The sequence below is a fragment of the Xenopus laevis genome, chromosome 2S (assembly GCF_017654675.1).
Source record: "Xenopus laevis strain J_2021 chromosome 2S, Xenopus_laevis_v10.1, whole genome shotgun sequence".
NCBI lineage: Eukaryota > Metazoa > Chordata > Amphibia > Anura > Pipidae > Xenopus > Xenopus laevis.
The window spans coordinates 128,029,208-128,048,491 of record NC_054374.1 but is presented as its reverse complement, the minus strand read 5'-3'; the positions used below and the strand labels follow the sequence as shown (position 1 = coordinate 128,048,491).

The 19,284-nt window shown below is 39.3% G+C and overlaps 1 protein-coding gene and 1 long non-coding RNA gene across 6 annotated transcripts in view; one reads left to right on the top strand and one right to left on the bottom strand.

The window, feature by feature from the left end:
• LOC108709818 overlaps positions 1-7,720 on the bottom strand; it is a 37,189-nt gene extending 29,469 nt beyond the window's left edge. For 3 of the 4 annotated variants that reach the window (XR_005965899.1, XR_001934699.2, XR_005965897.1), the window contains exons 1-2: positions 7,007-7,720; positions 3,038-3,359 (exon numbers count right to left, since the gene is read on the bottom strand). This is a non-coding gene — a long non-coding RNA (uncharacterized LOC108709818). The remainder of the gene's footprint in view (positions 1-3,037; positions 3,360-7,006) is intronic. The other variant, XR_005965898.1, reaches the window with a different exon arrangement.
• A 179-nt stretch (positions 7,721-7,899) lies between these two features.
• rhebl1.S (RHEB like 1 S homeolog) lies at positions 7,900-14,620 on the top strand. 2 transcript variants are annotated; one of them, XM_018248395.2, is made up of 9 exons: positions 7,907-8,043; positions 8,995-9,066; positions 9,158-9,225; positions 9,304-9,386; positions 9,742-9,798; positions 10,492-10,543; positions 10,790-10,837; positions 11,799-11,883; positions 12,309-14,618. In XM_018248395.2, exons 2-9 carry the CDS (start codon positions 9,046-9,048, stop codon positions 12,396-12,398), a joined length of 504 nt encoding a protein of 167 aa, XP_018103884.1. In that variant the 5' UTR covers positions 7,907-8,043; positions 8,995-9,045; the 3' UTR covers positions 12,399-14,618.
• Positions 14,621-19,284: the final 4,664 nt, after the last annotated feature.

Here is a 19,284-nt window from a genome sequence, read left to right as displayed (position 1 = left end):
AACCCCTTAGATGTTGCTCCCAGCGGCCTAATAGGGGCTAGCAAATGGACAATCACAGCACTTATTTGGCACCCCAAGAACATTTTTCATGCTTGTGTTGCTCCCTATCTACTTTTACTTCTGAAAGTTGTTCACAGGTTCAAAAGGTTGGCGATCCCTGTCTTAGAGGCACATTTTTCAAGGATTGAATTTCGAATTCACGTGAGTTTTTTCAAACTCCCATAGATTTGAAATTGGACTAGTCTAAATTTATTAATGAAAATTGTTTAAACTCAAACAAACAACCCTAAAATTAAACCAAATTTAATTTGAATTATAAAAAAAAAAAATAAAAAAATAAAAAAAACTTGATTCAAGTTCCCCCCCCCCCAAGAATGTTAGGAAGGCTTCAAACCACCAAATTGTTCCCCAGACCTCTCCCATTGACTTAAACAGTAATTTGGAGATTAGTCTTAATTTGAGTTCTTAAGGGTAAGAGCACACCTTGCGATTCGTGAGGCAACTTCAGAATACAAAAGGCCGCGTGTGCCATGCCGAAGGCGACTTTTCATTATAGCCAGCGCAAGACAGAGGGAAGGCGTTTGGGGAGATTAGTCGCCCCAAAGAAGAGGCGATTAGTCACCAGGCGGCTAAATCTCCCAGAATCGCCAGGTGTACCCTTACCCTAAAGGGCACAGTATGATAACGCTCAAAATTTAAATTGGAATTAAAACGCAAATAGAGTTTGGATAATTCACAATTCGAATTTGAGAGTTTTGAGCAAAATTATTTTTTTTGAAAATTAAAATTTTTACTTCGACCCTTAATAAATCTGCCCTATAATGTCTTGGTGGGTTGCCTTTGGGAACTCTGATTTCCTCAGGAAAAGGAAGAAATTACCAGCACACAGGACTACATGAAAGCGGGTTAAACCTTGTGGGGCAAATCCACTAAGAATCGAAGTTGCGCCAGGCGCAACCTCGCCGCTCTTCGCCAGGCGAATTTTCGCCAGCGCTCCGCAAAATTCACTAAATGCGAAGTTGCGCACAGGGGTAGCGAAAGGTTGCGGAGTTGCGCTAGCGTTGTTTCGCTATATAAAGCGAAGTTGCGCTAGCGAAGGCTAATTTGCATACGGCGCGAAATTCAAATTTCAATGGAGGAACACGTATCTGCACTACAAATGCCTAGAAAACCTTCAAATCTGCAAATAAAAATTTTATTTTGCCCTACACATGTGCCCACTGTCTAGGTAAGTTGCCATGAGTCAGGAAAAGTAGGGGGGAGGAAGGGGAGCCCCAAAAAATTTTCGATCTTTTTCAGCCTATCAGCCATCATGTAGAAAACACGCCAGCGTTTTTTGGGACCTAGAAAAAATTTTTTTTTTAAACAATCCCTATCTACTCTATTGCGCTTCGCCTGGTCTGAGGTGGTGAAGAAAGTCTAGCGTAAAAGGTAGCATTCAGTACACTGCGCAAGTTAGTGAATTTGCGTAGTTTCGTCGCTAGCGAAGATTCGCCTGGCGTAAGGTTGCGAAGTAACACTAGCGAAACTACGCCAGCGTTCGTTAGTGAATATGCGCAGTAGCGAAAATGGCCAACGCTAGCGAATTAACGCTAGCGTTCGGCGCTTCGCGCTTTAGTGAATTTGCCCCTGTGTGTTTAATAAACATGCAGGGTTTATCTTTATTGGTGCTAAATCGCGACATGTTTCGGGTATATATCCTTTTTCAAGTATCACTTGAAGAATGGATATATTTCCGAAAAACATGTCTATGTTCCAGTCTGTTTCAACTTTCTATATTTGTCAATTCGAATACACAGTGGATGGTGTATATATGAAACAGCAGGAAAAAATTAAAAACAAAGTTCCATAAGGCACCCTCAGATAAGATGGGATGTACAATGACAAGTCATTGTTAGAATGGCAAATAAATCACTAGTTTATTTCACAGGTAAAGTGCTCATTAATTATGAGGTTTGTTGACGTCACACCTTCTGATTGATTGGAGTCCCGGTGATCATAGCTTATTTCACTAATTACAGAAAAGGATTGCAAGTAAGTCAATATCACCTTTATATTTGTTCTTCTTTGCCAATCTCAAGGCATACGTTAGAATGAAAGACATTTGGCCCTCGTTTGAGAACAGAAACCCATGACCCTAGCTGAAAATAAAAGAATGTTTAGGTCATCAACTAGCTTGATAAACAAACAAAAGCCCAGGATCCCTGCATACCAGATCTGATTATTCCCATACAAACGCAAGGACAGGCTTCCTAGATCAACAACTAGAATAGGTGATCCTACAGAGGTGGCTTGGAATTAGATCTCATATATATATATATATTAAATGCCAGCAAACAAGGCCCAAATCCACTGTGCCCCTCTAAACTTCAAACTGACTGTTTCAAGAACAGCAGGATCATTAATCCCTGTGGGTGCAAACACAAGTGCCCTTCCTATGTGAGTAGGGGTTGGAATTGGTTTATAGGGATTAACAAAGTGTTATCTTTTTGCAAATGTTTGGGGGATATAAAGTATTTCTGGAGGACATATGAAAAAGCAAACAAGTGAAATGTTTAAACATTTTTAGTCAGATAAGATTTTTATCATACATTTGGTGTTAACTCTACAAACACACAAACCTAGTTAAAGATGTAATAATTGAATATAAATGTTTTTAAAGTGTTACTACTAATTTCAGCGTGTATTTTAAATAAGATAAGCGTATTTGGGGAACCTAGATAATAAAAGCAAGGTTACACCTTACTTATCAACATGACTTTAGCTAGAAATATGCAAGTACCACTTCATTTTTAAAGACTCACACGAAAGCAAACTTCAAAAAAATAAATTAACACAAGGAAATTAAACTTTATCCAATGTGACTATCATCTAATTTTAATACATTGAAACCGATATGAACATGAAAACAAGTTCATAGTAGTTAAATATTCACCTGTCATTTGAAGCCAAGATATAAGACCACAATAGAAAACGATGCACTATATACACACACACACACACAACCTGGTTTAATTTATAGAGGGAAAAGTCCTACCATGAGGTGGTTGCTCTGATTCTACTGTGGCATCTCCTCCCCCATACAGATAGCATAAGAGGCTCTGATGGGAAGAGTCACTGTGGGAGGTAAGGTCTCATTGTCTTTCACAGTCTCTGTAGCAGCTCTTTAACCCCTGGGCAAAGTATCTGGACTGGGATCCCTGCAGAATGTACCCTGTATCATCTCCATTTACGTAAAACACAAAAGGCACCTGACAGTCAAAGAAGTGTTACCCAGAACAGCTGGGGAAAGATTTCTTGTTAATGACGGTTCCACTTTCATAATGAAGCACAAAAAGTCAATCTTGAATCTTTCTGAACTATAAAAAAAATAAAAAAATAAAAAATATAAAAATTTAACTCCAGTTCCAGGTATTAATATCTTGTAATAGACATGCTATGGAGTAAGCCATCCACATGAAACGCTGAAAAACAGGCCAATACAAGTGTCAAAATTCAATCTGATGGGATTGACAAGCACAATGAAGATAGAATAATCACAAGAACATTGCTTAGTAAGGGCATCAGTTATATTTAGTGATAAAGGATAAATGCTGGAGGAGAGGTATTAAACAGACATTTGTACTGCTTGTACCATTTTCTATTTGGGCATCACCCGCAGCATACCAGACTTCTTTAATGCCTTGGCTATGCTTGCTGCTTAACCAGTCATATGGAATTATTGTTGCAACAATTTGTGTGCATTTATTTTTTAATTATGCCAAAAGGATATTTTTCCAGATGCAATATTTACGGTCATAATTGGGAAGCCAGGCTGCAGCATCCTGACACAGAAAAACAAAGGAGAATGATTCGATGCAGCCTAGGAAAAGAACATTATTAGTTTCTAAATGTTTAGCCCCAGTCACAAACAAAACTTTAAATGTCACAGCATGGGCTTTCATTAAGCTTAAACTTAGATTGTCCCCAACAGACCCATTTTGTAACCCCTGCAAACGGGCTAGTTTTTGTCTAAAATGCCCCTTGTACATATGTATAGCTTGATGCGAGGCATTTAATTGTCTTACTCTTTACATACTGTAGAGTGGAAACATACAGAACAATGGCTCAATTAAATTCTGCAACTTCCCAGAAATGAAAGTGTTAAGTAAATAAATAAATCAATCTTGCATATATCGTTTAGTCCAAGTCCCAATTCTGCAAACCATTTCGACTTTCCACCTCTTCTGATGGCATGTAGCCCTGCTGGGTTTAAGGTAGATAGCAACAAGCCATTACGGTTGTGCATAGGTCTCTTGATAATCCAAAAACAATGACCAATCAAAAACAGAGCATTGCTTTTAGTTTGTCACAGCTTCATTATAAAAATAACAAAACCAGACAAGCAACAAATTCTAATCGATCAAATACAAGAACTTTCTGCAAGGCAGTAACTTAACTAGCCAACCAACCCGGGATCACCCCTCCCCCAGATGCATTTTTTGCTACGGATTCACGTCAGCAAGAACGTCTGGCAGGCCCCGGGTGAGTAAACCTTGCAGCAGTGGTGGAACTAAGTTCTACCAGATTCTAGGCATTCAGTAAACACAAATGTGAACCCATAATATTGTGACTATTTAAAGACCAGACAAGTGAATATTTCACATTTGTATTCCTAGATCTTACAGTTTCATTGATGGAGCTAAAATGTATTTTTTTTAAATTACAATTCAAATGAAGATCCTATCCATCCAGGTAACTTTTGGCGAAGATTCTGTTTTGGGTCAAATCCAAAAATTGTGGTTGTATATGAAAAAAAAAAAAAAGTGTTTGTTTCAGATTATAACTTCTGAGCTAATCGAGTACGTACCTAGTATGTACTCAATAAATGTTGCCTGTCTCTTTAGTCAAATAATAATAAACATTGTTTTAAGAATACTAGAAAGTGGCCTGAGAAAAACTGGTATAGACCATCAATACATTCAAGGGAAAACAAACCCTATGGTTTGGTGATGTTTTGCATTTTGCATAAAGAACGGAGATTTTACATTATGTTACAGGACCATCACATCTCAAAGCTATAATTGCGGTCAGCTGCACACAAGACAGATACTGTATGTCCTGTAATTTCTCCTTTACTGCCAGGGAATTACAAATTAGTAAGAACTCCTTATGGGAGGCAACAATGGCAAAAGGTGATTTAGTCTACACTAAAATAATGACCTAGGAGGGCAAGTAATTTACATAGGAAATGGTGCGACATGTTTAGCTGTATGGTGAGATAACATCTGCCTTAATTGTAGCACAGCATAGAATGTGTACAGCAGCCAAGGCTTCCAGGCAGTTCCTTCTAATTTCAGGTTGTGGGTAGTGTTAAATGTGTGCAGAGATGGTACCAAAGTAACCACAGATGCATTAAACACTACGACTATTTCTTAAAACAAACAAGTAGAGACCGTACACCAAACTTCAAGCAGAAGACTCTGGTTGGCAGAGACAGGCAAAGAAGAATCAAAAAATCCACATGATCAAACTGAAGTGTGTCCATTTGACATGAATCTTGCAAAATCACTAATTAAATCTGTACGTTAGATTTAAAGGTTTGTCAGTCTACAGTCTTTACAACTAATAAGTTATTCAAGTTCAAGAAACCCAATTTCCTGTTCATGAAATATTGAAAGGCTTTGAATGCACTTATAAAGTTGTCCAAAAAAAATTCACAACAATCAATGTAATAGAAAGGTTAGGAGACTCATAAAATCATGTACAATTGCAGGAACATCAGATAAGCCTACAACCATTTGGTCCGAGTTTAAAATATCGATCCGAAACATATAATATGCCCTTGGAATCAATATTAGCACATGTTCATATTAGGCGTCGCCAGAAATTTCTGGAATTCAATTGGGAGGAAATGAAGTTCATCAATAGACCGTAATTTCGATCTTATATTTTACAGGTCAGAAGCCAAAAATTGGTTGTTATAGTGTGGCAAGGGAGGTTTAAACAGGTTAAAAGCTCAGAGGGATGTGTAACTTTCAGCATCTGCTCCCGCCTCCAAGGTGTTGCACTTTTATCTACTAATCAACCTGCACAGTCTGGACTGAGAATTAAAATAGGCCCTGGCATTTCAGGTACACAGAGGCCCAATCAACCCACACAAAGCCCACCCAGCCCCCTAAATACTGACTTTCTATGGCACCTTATAGCACTCCCTCTGGCATTTGCCAGAACGGGCATGTGCACAGTCAATGTTTATTGGCAACCCAACACACTGAACATTAAATAATGTTTAAAGATTAAATAAATAAAAAAAAAAAAAAAAAAAGAGAAAAAGAACCCCTTTTCCACCAAAGCTAAAAGTCCCGCAATATGCAGTCCTGCACTGGGATTCCTAAGGGACCAATGATTTGTGGTTTTTAAGTCTAAGATAGCTCTTTATAAGTTAGGGCAAGTCTAAATATGACACAGGTGGAAGAGGGGTTATTTTTCTCTTTTTTAAATGAATTTAATTCTTTCTGAAATCTTCAGACATCAATTCCTCTAAGGGGATAAATTAGCAAGTGGTAATCACGAGTATCTAATTCTCTCAATGTTGGACTGGGACTCCAGGGGCCCACCCAAAAACTTTAGACTAGGGGCCCACCCTCAGTACTATTTATTATTCTTCCTCTCCTCACTTAGCCTCTATTCTCCTAGTCTCTTTTCTTTACATACTTTAATCTATGATTCCATCTATTTAGCCTCTTTGTTCTCATAGAAATAAGGAATGGCCATGAAATAGGCCAAATGTTTAGCAGCATAAAGGCCCACTGACACCTGGTCCCACCGGGAGTTTTCCTGGTATCCCGGTGGGCCAGTCCGACGCTGTATTCTCTTTAACATGTCCAGTTAGATTATAAAACATGAATGGGGCATTATAAAGAGAGAATGGCTCCAGACTTTATTGGTTCTTTAAGAATTCAGGCAACTACAAACCCCTTCAACAAAAATGTAAACCCCCTAATGAGGTAGCAGCATGACAAACCTGCGAGGTCAAGGCCTGAATTGCTAACCGGTGTGGGCTTCCATAGCAACCATTAAGCTTTAGTCAATCTCCAAGTGGTTTAGAACATGAAGGCAAACATTAATTGCTGTAAATCACCACAGTCTGGCACTGGATTAAAGAAGAAACACCTAACGCTGAAAGGTATTTATAAAAACAACTGATAGCGGAAGTAACCAAACAAAATAGAGGGCGGGGTGATACCCCTTAGAGAGAATGCACAATATCTCTCCTTTACCTAGAGAATCCCCCCCCCCCATAGCAATAGAACGCAGCCACTTCCGGTTTTGTGGTACAGCGCCTAAAACTCCCTGACAACAACATCTGCCTTCACAGCGTTTGTTTTAGGAACCGACAGAAATACTGTTTCTAGGGTTTCCCACAACTTTTCCTCGTTTGTTACAGGTTTCCCTCAGGACACGCCACAACACCAGGCCTGCTCACTACACAACACCAGGCCTGCTCACTACACAACAGCAACCCCCCCAACGAGCCGACTTTCCCAACTTTAACCACCAGAGAAAAATTCCCGTACGCTACAGCCGCACACATCTACCAAGCGCCAGCGAATTGCAGCACGTGAGTTTGTTTCCATTTTCCCTGCGTGCTAAACCCTACCCAAGCCAAAACCGCAAGAGCCAATCAGAACAGTGGCGTCCTCCACATTCCTCCATCTCAACCCAAACAATGAATAAACGCGCCTAGCCATCGGCTCGCCTTTCATTGGAACTCCTCTGAGCAACCCGGCCAATCCGGATCAGGCCCTAATTTTCCAGGATACCGATTGGCCGACTGTAGAGACGGGGCGGGGCTGGCCTGCTACAACCCGTGTATTTGATCTGTGTGCGGAGGATTTGGCTATTCCAAGGGGTCGCGGAGTGCAGGCATTTGTTTTGGGATTTTTTTTTTTACTGGGGGTTTGCTTAGGGTGGAAGGCCGTATTTCGTTTTCTTCTGTCCTCATCGCCATGGCGCCTGTCAAGCACCGCAAGATCGTGATGTTAGGTTACCCTTCAGTAGGTAAGTGCTGCCACTTCCTTGGTGCGACACTGGCAGCTGACTTCAGTGTGAGCGGGTACCTACAGGCGGGGATATGTGGACTTACTACTGACTGTGGACTTGTCTGCACAATGTTCATGATTGTGTGTAGTAGTAGAAGTAGTAGTAGTAGAAGTAGTGCTTCCGTGGGCAGGGGGAAGGGTGGGTTGCTGGGGATGAGCTGACATGTTTAGTTAATGAGTGGGGGTAGGGCAGTAGGCAGGATTGTTGCAGCACATGGCTGTGTTTCCTGATGACTATGCACAACGAGGAGTAGAGCCAGCAGTGATTTGGATGCACTATCTCCATGCACAGAACACCTGGCCAAACACAGCTGCTCGTCCTGTTTCACACTCCCTATCAGCTCCACAATCACATGGGGGAAGGAGTTCACTCACTTTATCTATGTTAAGTGGATTTTCTGCTCAGATTGTACTTTTTTTTTTTTTTCTCTTCTTCAATCCCTGTGATTGTGACGGTCATCCCCATGGGTGTCACCCAATGACTTTAAAGATAATGGCACGGCGGGCTCCTCTTGTGCTCCATAGCTAAAGGTGGCCATAGACGTGCAGATTTTACCTTCGTATCTGTCCGACCTGCCACTAACAATTCAGATAAAATAAAGCCGCAAAGAGAACAGACCAGGCAATGTCAAATTCTACAGGGAAGCTAACAACGATATAGTCAGATCAGCAATACACGCAGAGATATTATCATCAGCCGACAGAAATCTTTTAACCTGCCCGATCGTCCAAACGACCGATCTCCATGGAAGAAAAATGTCGGGACTCTCCACAGACAGTCCGAAAATTGTACGAATCGAGGATTCGTACGATCAGATCTTTCCGTCTATGGCCAGCTGAAGGGTTTGTCAATGTTATCTGTGTCTGTGTGTAATACATTCTTCTAATATTCTGATCTTGTTCTTTAAAGGTAAATCTTCCCTCGCACTTCAGTTTTTTAAAGGGGATTTTCCTAAGGACTATGAGCCTACCATTGAGAACAGTAAGTGAAAGTCGGTGCTGAGATCCCTAACTGTCTGCCTGTATTTTCTTTTTCATTAATAATAATGACAATGTACTCCCTCTTCCTGCAGCTTGGAGCAAGACCTTTGTTATGGGGAGCGATGAGTTTGAGTTGGATGTGGTTGACACTGCAGGGCAGGTGAGTTGCTTAACAGCTTTTTGAGCTTTCTCACATTTTTAAAGGGTAAACTAACCTTTTGTCATTTCTGTTTTTAAGGATGAATACTCTCTGCTTCCTCAGTCATTCATCTTTGGGATCCATGGATACATTGTTGTTTACTCAGTGGCATGCTCCAGAAGGTGAGTTCCTTTTGTTTTGGATTGACTTATATATGTAGAGAGAGTGCGCCACCTATTGATGACTTAAGGTAATTGCCAGATTGATCTGTTGGTTACAGGGATGTTAAACCTTCAGCCATAATCTGTTGAGCGAAGGGGTATATTTATTAAGGAAATAAAATTCTAAAAAAAACAAACTATAATATCATTCTATGCTACTATATATTACTGGAGAACTTTATTTTATCTCTTTTGATAAATTGTTTTCTTTTTATTTATTTTTTGACATACTGTATATACACCCAAAAGTTGCAGCAACTCTTTTGAAAGTTGTTTGATGCAATTCTTCTGCATAACTAAACTTCTGCTCCCTCAGCTTCCAGATTGCCCGTGCCATTCATAGCATTCTTGTGGACAAGCGGGGAAAGTGTCTGTAAGTATTTATTAATTTTTAAATTGGCCCCATTTACCTAATTGTACCATATGTACCAACATATTCTGCTGCACTGTGCAATAGAAGGGGGGTATGCATCAAACATATAGATTACATACAGAAATAATACCACTATCTGATACAAAGGTCCTAGTCAACATAGCATAACATCTAAATAATATAACAATAGTATGAGAAGTAAAGGTGACTGGTTTTGCACTGTGAAATTAGATATGTAACATGTAATGCCATTTTGCCCAACTCATAATCTGGGTGAAGATTGGCCAGATATCAGACGGGTAGATTTAAAGGACATGTCAACCACAAAAATAGTTTTTTGCCTAATACAAGAAAGCATAATTCTAAGCAACTTTGCCACATACATTCATTACATATTTTCTATGTTTTTTAAGTTATTTGTATATGTATTGCTATTGAAAGCAGTGTTTGTCCCTTTCTATTCTCTGCTCTGGTGACTTTGGCTTTTGAAACAATGCAACATAAAACAACTGATTAACAGACCTGTCTTGCTGGAGGAGACTGGCATTTGCATCATTGTTTAAAAAGTAACAACCAGGACTTAAGTAAATGCTGCTTTCAGTAGCAATTATATTAACAAATAACTTTTAAAGCACTAACAATTTTTAATAGTCATGTTGAAAAGTTGCTTATAATTGCGTTTTCTTTTATTAGGCAAAAATACCCACATTTTTTTTGAGTTGACGTCCTTTAAAACTCCATTTGGGTAAGAACCAAATCGGCTGTTGATGCAGTTCTCTACAAGGGTCTGTGTAGGTCCCCACCTGGGTAGCTAAATTGGACAAAAACGTAGTGTTTTGGTGACTTCTAGAGAGAAACAATTTGCTACATCTATGGCTTGCTTGAATGAGAATGTGATGGATAAATGTCTATTAAAACTTGAAGTTTTAAAAAGATGAGTCTTTTTTTTTTTTTTTTGTCTTTCAAAACTTATTGTCCTTTTTCTTTTCAGCATGCCTATAGTCCTTGTTGGGAATAAGAATGATCTGCCAACTCACTGGTATGTTCTTATGATTTTAATTCACTCGTTATATAATTCATTTTATTTTCTAAAGCATCCACTCTTATTAAACGTACATGAAGAAAACCTAGTTAAACAAATGAAACAAAAATAATTATATGTATTTATTGAAAAAAAATATTCCATACCTTCATACAGAACAGCTTCAGCTTTTGGAGGTTGGTGGGTTTCCTCCTTTGCTGGATCCCCATTCTTTAAATAAATCAGGGTCTCTCACTCACACCCCACTGACTGAACACACCATCCTCTGATTTTACCATCAAATTATATGATAATCCTAAAGATTCACTTACCTTTGCCATATGCAGATATCTGGATTATTTTTTTAATAAATCCATGACCAAATATAATTGTTTTGTTTGATTTGTTTAACTAGGTTTTCTTCATTGAAAATCAGCTGATGTTTTAGGTCACATTCATAAAAAAATTATAGAAAATGTTATAAAAATGTTGTAAAATAAATATAGAACATTTTAAAGGGTGTGTGTGTGTATATATATTTAGTTGTTTTTTTTTTTTTTTGTTTTTTTTTATAAACCTTATTATAATTAACACTCATAAAGTGCCAAATGGGAATGGTCAATCTGTTCTGGCAGTCAGGTAATTGACAGCCAAATGCTGTAGACTTTATGATCTATGGCAGATACATGGTTAATAAACCTCTGCAGTCACTGCAAGAGGCCTAGTCTAGCCCAAATTATAGATATACAGCAGTACTCTGCCATCTTATATCGGGTTCATATTTATTAAAGGATGAACAGACATTTCTCCTAAAGCCAATACAAGTGCTAACAATGCTACATGGCATGTCACGAGGTAAAGCTGCATTGGTCACAAAAGCAGACTCCCTCTGTCAGAATTACTGTTACTGTTGATGTTTGCCTTTTTCTTCCTCACAAAAGCTTATATAAATTGTGTTGTTTTAACTATTTTTGCACAGCCGTGAAGTGAAACCAGAAGATGGGAAAAAGCTTGCAGAGTCTTGGGGTGCCGCATTCCTGGAAGTTTCAGCAAAGGACCCTGAGGTAAATTGATAATTGCCTACATGCTTCCTAATTTTTGTAATGACCATTTTTGAAATTCATAATGTATAGGATATTGATTTGTCTGTGATTCTTGCCTCATATATCCAATATATGCACCATTCTTGTATGGTATTACTGCTAAATAAATATAGGTAATGTAGTAAACACTACAATGTAGTAAATACTGCAACAAGGCATGGGATTATTACAAAATAATTATATAAAAGCCCTATATATCCTCTCTGATGTAGTCTGCTCCTGTAATGCACATGCCAAATGGGTTGGCACTGGGGGGTCCCTAGGATGCCTATGTTTAAGGAAGGCTTGTGAATTAGTGTGTAAATATACATATTATGTATATGGTAGGCTTGTGTGTGTATAAAAATGCCACAGTCCAAATAATCATGCGTTCCTGTCTGTTATAGAGGAGCAAGCTGATCTTTACTAAAATGATTGAGGAAATTGACCGCGTTGAGCGATCCTTTGATGAAGAGAAGAAATGCTGCGTCATGTGAAATTCATCCTCCCGCACCATCTGACTAGAGGAGTAGCAGTAGTATATGTGAAGCCTGGCAGATGAGACAGATGATCCCTCTGTCCAGTGATGTTACTGCAGCAGACCTATGCACCGATCAATGCAATCCTTATTGGCCCGGCAGCGGGGTTACATGATGTTTCCTTTGCTGGGTCCGACAACACTTTCATTTTGATGCTTTCACTATGGGAACTGATTGAACTGATTCATAGCATTTTGTTTTCCATGTTTGTGCTGTAGCTATGTCACGGATGAGCACCGATTGCAACAGCAGTTGCATTTACAGTATCAACCCCTTTTAATAGATATATTGTGTATCATGCAGTTTGCACAAACTTGCAGCAATGCTGTTGACCTGTACATATATATTTTTTGTGTGTAACCTGTTACAGAGCCTATTTATGTTTAAAAAGAAAAACTTGTATTTGTCATGGGGTGGGGGTAGGAAAGGGAGGGGATAAGATTATTTATATACTTAGTTTCATTAGTTACCTCTCTTGAATGAGGAGGGGTTGATTTTGCAGTAATGTGAACTTAGATTTTTTTCTGAACATTGGATATCTGAGTATAATCCCTGGAAATGCTGCAGTGTCTCTGCTCCTTTCAAGATTAGAAGGGCAGATGCATTTATGAACTGTTTACACAAGATTCCTGGTCTGCCTGGCAGGTCCCTAAGGCTATAGTTAGAAGACTGAATGAAACTCCTAGTGAAATGATGCAGTTGGCAATCCCTAAACCATGCACAGTTCTTGTTTGGAGATTCCCCTGTTGGAAGTCTCTATTATTAGCCATAGGGCCAACGCTCGACATTGTGCAGGGTGAGCATTATAAGAGCAACAAGTTGCCTCAGGAGACTTTGGTGTAGCTAATTGCACTAACCCTAACTGGGTGTCAGCCAGCTGCTTTTCTTTTGCTTTTTAAGCAAGGTCCTCACCAGAGCAGACAAACTAGCTGCCCACGTGGCCCCTGGCCTATATGTGGAAAAGTTTACTTGCTGTTTAGTGAGATACTAAATGGCTTGATCTTTGACTATTTATGTGCCTTTTGTTATTCTGGCCAGCAGTGTATGGTCAGAAGACAACCTTTATCGGACAGAAAGAATGTAAATGTGTAAGTTATTATTAATATTTTTCTGGCACAAAACTGATTTTGACTTTTTTTTTCTTGTTTTGAATTGTTTCTATAATGAATTTCAGTTTTGTGTATTTATTTTTTTGTGATAATTGTGATGCTTTTTTCTGTTTCCTTTTTTCTTATAATCCTGAAACTTGATTTGCTGTTGGTTTTTCAGCCATGCCTCGGATTAATAAAAAAGGGAAAGTTACAACCGAGCCAAAAATTTCTGTCAGTGTGGTAATCGGATGCTTTGCATGAATGGGCAAAAGGGAAATTATTGTTGATGTTTCTAAGTGGTGTTTACTTTCCTTTTAATTTTCATCCTTCCTTAAGATCAACTTGAAAATTGTTGTAGACTTATTTTGAAGACATTTTTGCAATCTATTTAATGTTTGCAGCTCTTCAGTTCCACTTACCTTAACAACCAGGCGGTGGTTTGAATGACACTTTAAAATGTATAGCAGAGGGATACCCAAAAAGAAATATAAATAGCATACCTTTGTCGGTCCTAACACAACCACAGTAGTATTCTTTTCTGCTTCTATTGACAAGCAGGAGCCCCTATGCTGGTTGCCTTGCTAAAAGTATTTTCCTTATGTAACGGGTTGGTACATTTACTTCTTATCACAGCATGGTGGTGATAATATTGAGGTCTGTTAAGAATACCTGAGCTAAAGCAAGAATGCAGCATTTCCATCACATACATACTAACCAACAACAGTTATTAAACAGGTTAGGTAACCGTGTTTATTTATTTTTGTCATTGAAACCCTTTCATATTTTCATTCTAACGATTTCCCTTTAGTTTTAGTTGAATAAACCTGTATTTTGTTCATATATGGGTATTTAGCAAATTTGGGCCTGGAAAACATTAAACCATCCATGAAAGCAATTCTGTCAGTATATAAACATCATGAACAGTGTTTTTTTTTAGGCATGGATCATTTATATATGAAAGTTTTTATTTTGATGTTGTTTAGATTTCAATTTACCATTGATGGTTTGAATTGAACCGATTCCCATGTGGCATTGCTTTTGTTTTGTATTGTAATTTCTTCTAATAAAGATTGTTAAATACTTTTAATAGATCTATGGCACAGCATTCGTTTTGCTATTTGAGTATTCCCAGTTATGTTTCAATAAGGTGACTCTGCCCTTTCCTTCAAAATGTCAGTTTCTTCGGAACAAGCATTGGTAGTGAATCTGTCCATGATGGATTTCTGAAGGAAACTAGAAATCACTTACAGGGGCACATAAAAAAGTTCTGCTATTTTGGAAGAAGTGACTTGCTCCCTTTGGCTGTGTACAGTCACAAATAGATTTGCTGCCAGTGACCAGAGCTTATGAGTGAGTAATGAGATATATACTGAACAGAAAGTGAAATACCATTTGTCCATTATTTATATTGAGGTGGGAAGCGCCAAATTTGATTCCAGCTTGAACACTATATGCAAGGAGTTTGTATGTTTTCCTGGGCCTGAGTTTGTTTCCTCTACACTATAAAAACATGCAGGCAGGTTAATTGGCTCTTGATTGGCCATAGTGTGTGAATGTGAGGACCTTAGATTGTAAGCTCCAATAGGGCAGGAACTGATGTGATTGATGTATAATCTCTATAAAGTGCTGAGGAAATATGTTTTCCTCAGCACACACTTTACAGGCAAGACTGAGAATTAAAATAGGCCCTGGCAGGTACACAGACGCCCAATCAGCCCAAATAGCCCCCACCAGCCCAATAAATACTGACTTTATATGGGACCTTTTAGCAGCCCCTCTGGCATTTGCCAGAACCCACAGATTGCCAGTCCGGGCCTGTTTGAACATATTAGACGGACAATTAATTATTATGGACTGAGCAGTGATCTCCTGCATATTGATGAGGGGATGGGTTCCTTTAAACACTGGAGTGCCTAATCATTGATTATCACCTGACAAAGTTGTGTTTTTTTTTCATAACAAAACATAGGGTGCTAGCCCTTGTATGGAAGAACCTTGCCTGCCGGTAGCTTTTTGTACTTTATTGAATATGACAGGGACTTTATCCTGCAAACTCCAGTGGGTCGTGTATTATGCATAATCTTTGTAAAGTACAGCAGAATATGTTAGAGTTAGAGATAAGGTGGCCATACACCATAAGATCCACTCATTTAGCGAGGTCGCCAAATTAGTGGATCTTTCCCCGATATGCCCACTAAAGGCAGGATGATATTGGGCTAATCACCTAGAGCCAAACAATCGTATTACAGCAATGGAAATGGACACTGGCGTGATGAGCAGGGGCGATCCTGGCCCCTCCGCCGCCTGAGGCAGTAGTTGCTGCTGCCCCCCCTCCCCCCGAAATTCACTCTTAAAGTACCAGGAGCAGCATTTATGCTGCCCCTGGTACCTAGTGGGGTGCTGCCACCTGAGGCGACAGTCTCAACTCACCTCATTGGCGAGCAACCCTGGTGATGAGGACCACTTCCAGGGCCAGACTGATAATTAAAATAGGCCCTGTCATTTCAGGTACACAGAGGCTCAATCAGCCCACTCAGAGGCCCAAACAGCCCCCACAAGCCCACTAAATACTGACTTTCTATGGGACCTTATAGCAGCCCCTCTGGCATTTGCCAGAACCCACAGATTGCCAATCCGGGCCTGACCACATCAACTAGCCGATGTGGTCCTCGATTGCAAAGAAAAATCAAACCTGCCCCATCGATAGGCCGATTTTTAGCCAGATATCGATCAGGGAGGCCCATCAGAATGCCAACTACACGGGCAGATAAGGCATTTAAGGGGTCTTAAGGACAGATAGCAGCTAAATCTGCCCGTGTATCGACACCTTTACTCACATAAATCATTTAAACGTTACAGCAGGCCAATGATAAAATGCCACACATACTTTAGGTCTTGGCGGCAAGCAATTTGTGTTTACAATATGCTGTTTTTAATTACTTTTCCATTAAGACTCATTTCTGAAACAAACTCTACAGAAACATTTAAGAGCAATACATTTTCGTTCCAAGAACAGTGATTCCCTCATGGTCATTAATATATAATGTAATAATAAAGCACTGTTATACTCTCCTCATCCTCGGCTACCCAAAACATAACAAATGGCGACAAGGATGGCTCTTCTACCTCTGCAGCAGCCTGCACCTTTTCTTCCAAACCCTGGTGAGCCTACCATACCTTTTACTGCTTGGATCCATATGTTTGAAAATTACATTATTGCTGCTGACCAAGGGGAGATTTCTGCTGCTAGAAAGCGTGCTTTACTTATTCACTGCCTGGGAGCAGAGGGACAGCGTATGTTCTATACATTACCATTACCTGATGATACTTATGAAACTGCTCTTACTGCTATAAAGAACTTTTTTGTGCCAAGAGTAAATGTGGTTGCTGAAAGATATAAATTCCGCCAACGTGGACAGCGTAATGGCGAATCCACAGAACAATTTGTAGCAGCTTTGAGAGAGCTGGTTGTTACCTGTGAGTTTGGGAATCTAACAGATGAAATGATAAGAGACCAAATAGTGGAACAAATAAACTCACCTAGCATTAGAGAGAGACTGCTCCTAGAGCAGGATTTAACCCTTGCAAAGGCTATTACAGTTTCTAGCCAAATTGAAACAGCAGTGGCAGAGGCTAAAACTCTCAGTTAGGGAACTGCTGGGAATGTACAGATTGTGAATTCAACACTGTGGCTTAATAATGCACAGTCACAGGCAAAATACAGTGCTAAGGAAAGGGATTCACTGCAAAACCCTGCAGCAAATACAAATAGAAAATACTGCCACAACACACTGCAAATCATGTTACATGTCCTGCAAAAGCTGTACGGTGCCGCAACTGCACAAAAGTAGGATTTTTTGCTAAGATCTGCCGTAGTTCTGCTAAAGATGTTCATGAACTCACTACTACAAATGTTACAGTATTAAGTGTGGATAAAGCTGGTACATTTATTCCAGACACGTTTATATGCACTGTCAGTATCAGTACTGCTTCTGCTGCAAGGGGCACTCCATTAACCTGATGCTTGATACAGGTTCAGCTGTTTCTATACTACCAAAGGATATTTTCGTGAAATACTTTACAAAAGATCTGCTTATTGCACCTGCCCTGAAACTGGTCATTTACTTAAAGGATCCAATCCCTGTGCTTGGTTGCTTGCCAGTGACTTTAAATTTGAATTAAACACTGCAAAATGTGACTTTTTCATTGTGAATAAGGGTACTGCTATACTTGGAAGGGATCTATTTGCTGCATTAAACCTACAATTAGTTGATGGTCTTATTACTACAGCACCAGTGCCTGCCACACAGCCAGTGTCTAAAATTTCACCACAAAGCAACACTTCACTGGGCTGTGCAAAGAACTTTGTACACAAAGTTAAGTTGAGACCAGATGTCAAACCAGTACCATTACATGATTCAGCATGGGAAAAACTTGCTATTGATATTGTCGGTCCTTTTACAGATGCTCCTATAGACCTGCAGATTTGCTATAACCTTGATGGACTATTACAGTAAATGGCCTGAAATTGCATTTGTTTCTCATATAACATCAGCTACAGTAATAACATTTCTATCTACAGTCTTCAGCAGAGAAGGTAATCCAAAGGAGTTAATATCAGACAACGGACCACAGTTTGTCTCAAATGAGTTTGAATTCTTTCTGAGAGAGAGGAATATTGTGCATAGGAAATTTTCAGTGTATTACCCACAAGCAAATGGAGAAATCAAGCGATTCAAGAGAAGTCTGAAAGAAGCACCACAGACAGCAAATCTAACTGGGAAATCTTGGAAAGCATTTATAACAGAGTTTCTACATAACTACAGAGCAACGCGCCATGCAACAACTTAATCATCTCCAGCTGAATTATTACATGGCAGACAGATGCGTATGTCAAACTTCCACAAAATACGGTGCCTACAAAATCATCTACTGCTGACATTGTGAAACTAGCCAAATGCAAGGCTTATACTGATTGAAAACGTGGTGCCAGAGAAGTACACTTTCAGCCTGGATCTTTAGTCAGAATTAAGAAACCAGGAATACTGAAACAAGGACAATCTAAATTTACTACACCACTTGAAGTGAGACGCCAGCGAGGACCATATAGATATGAACTGTCTGATGGTTGCATATGGAATGCAAGTTGTCTTGCTCCTGTTAGATATGACTTTGGAGAAGCTCCATTTGATGAAGAACATTTTCCTACTCCTGATGTCAACTGCAATATTATAGGCCTGAAGAAAGTGAACCTATAAGGCATACTGAGAGAATCAGAAAACTACCTGCATGCACACGACTTTGTTATGTGAAGAATGTATAATATTGTTTTAAAATGCATACTGTTTAATTGCTGCTGTTATTATAGTTTTCCAAATGCTTTCCTACTATAGGAGGAATATGTGGTGTTTATACAAATGGCCTGTAGATGTCACTGTGCTCAAGACTTATACTGTGCATACTTCCTGTCAGCTTAAAAAGTGAAAGCTTACTGTTGTGTAATGCCTGCATGACTCTGCTAATAAAGCACTGTTATACTCTCCTCATCCTCGGCTACCCAAAACATAACATGGTTCACATAAAGGTAAGGCAAAAGGCCAGCCTACACTCACCAGAGGAGCAACCAAAACTAAACCAAAAAGAAATACCACTGCTCAGGCTCACTAGGACTATTTCAACATAATGTAACTGCTAGTCTATCACCAGTCATATAACATATATGACAAGTAGAAGTGAACTGTGTTATCAGTGTA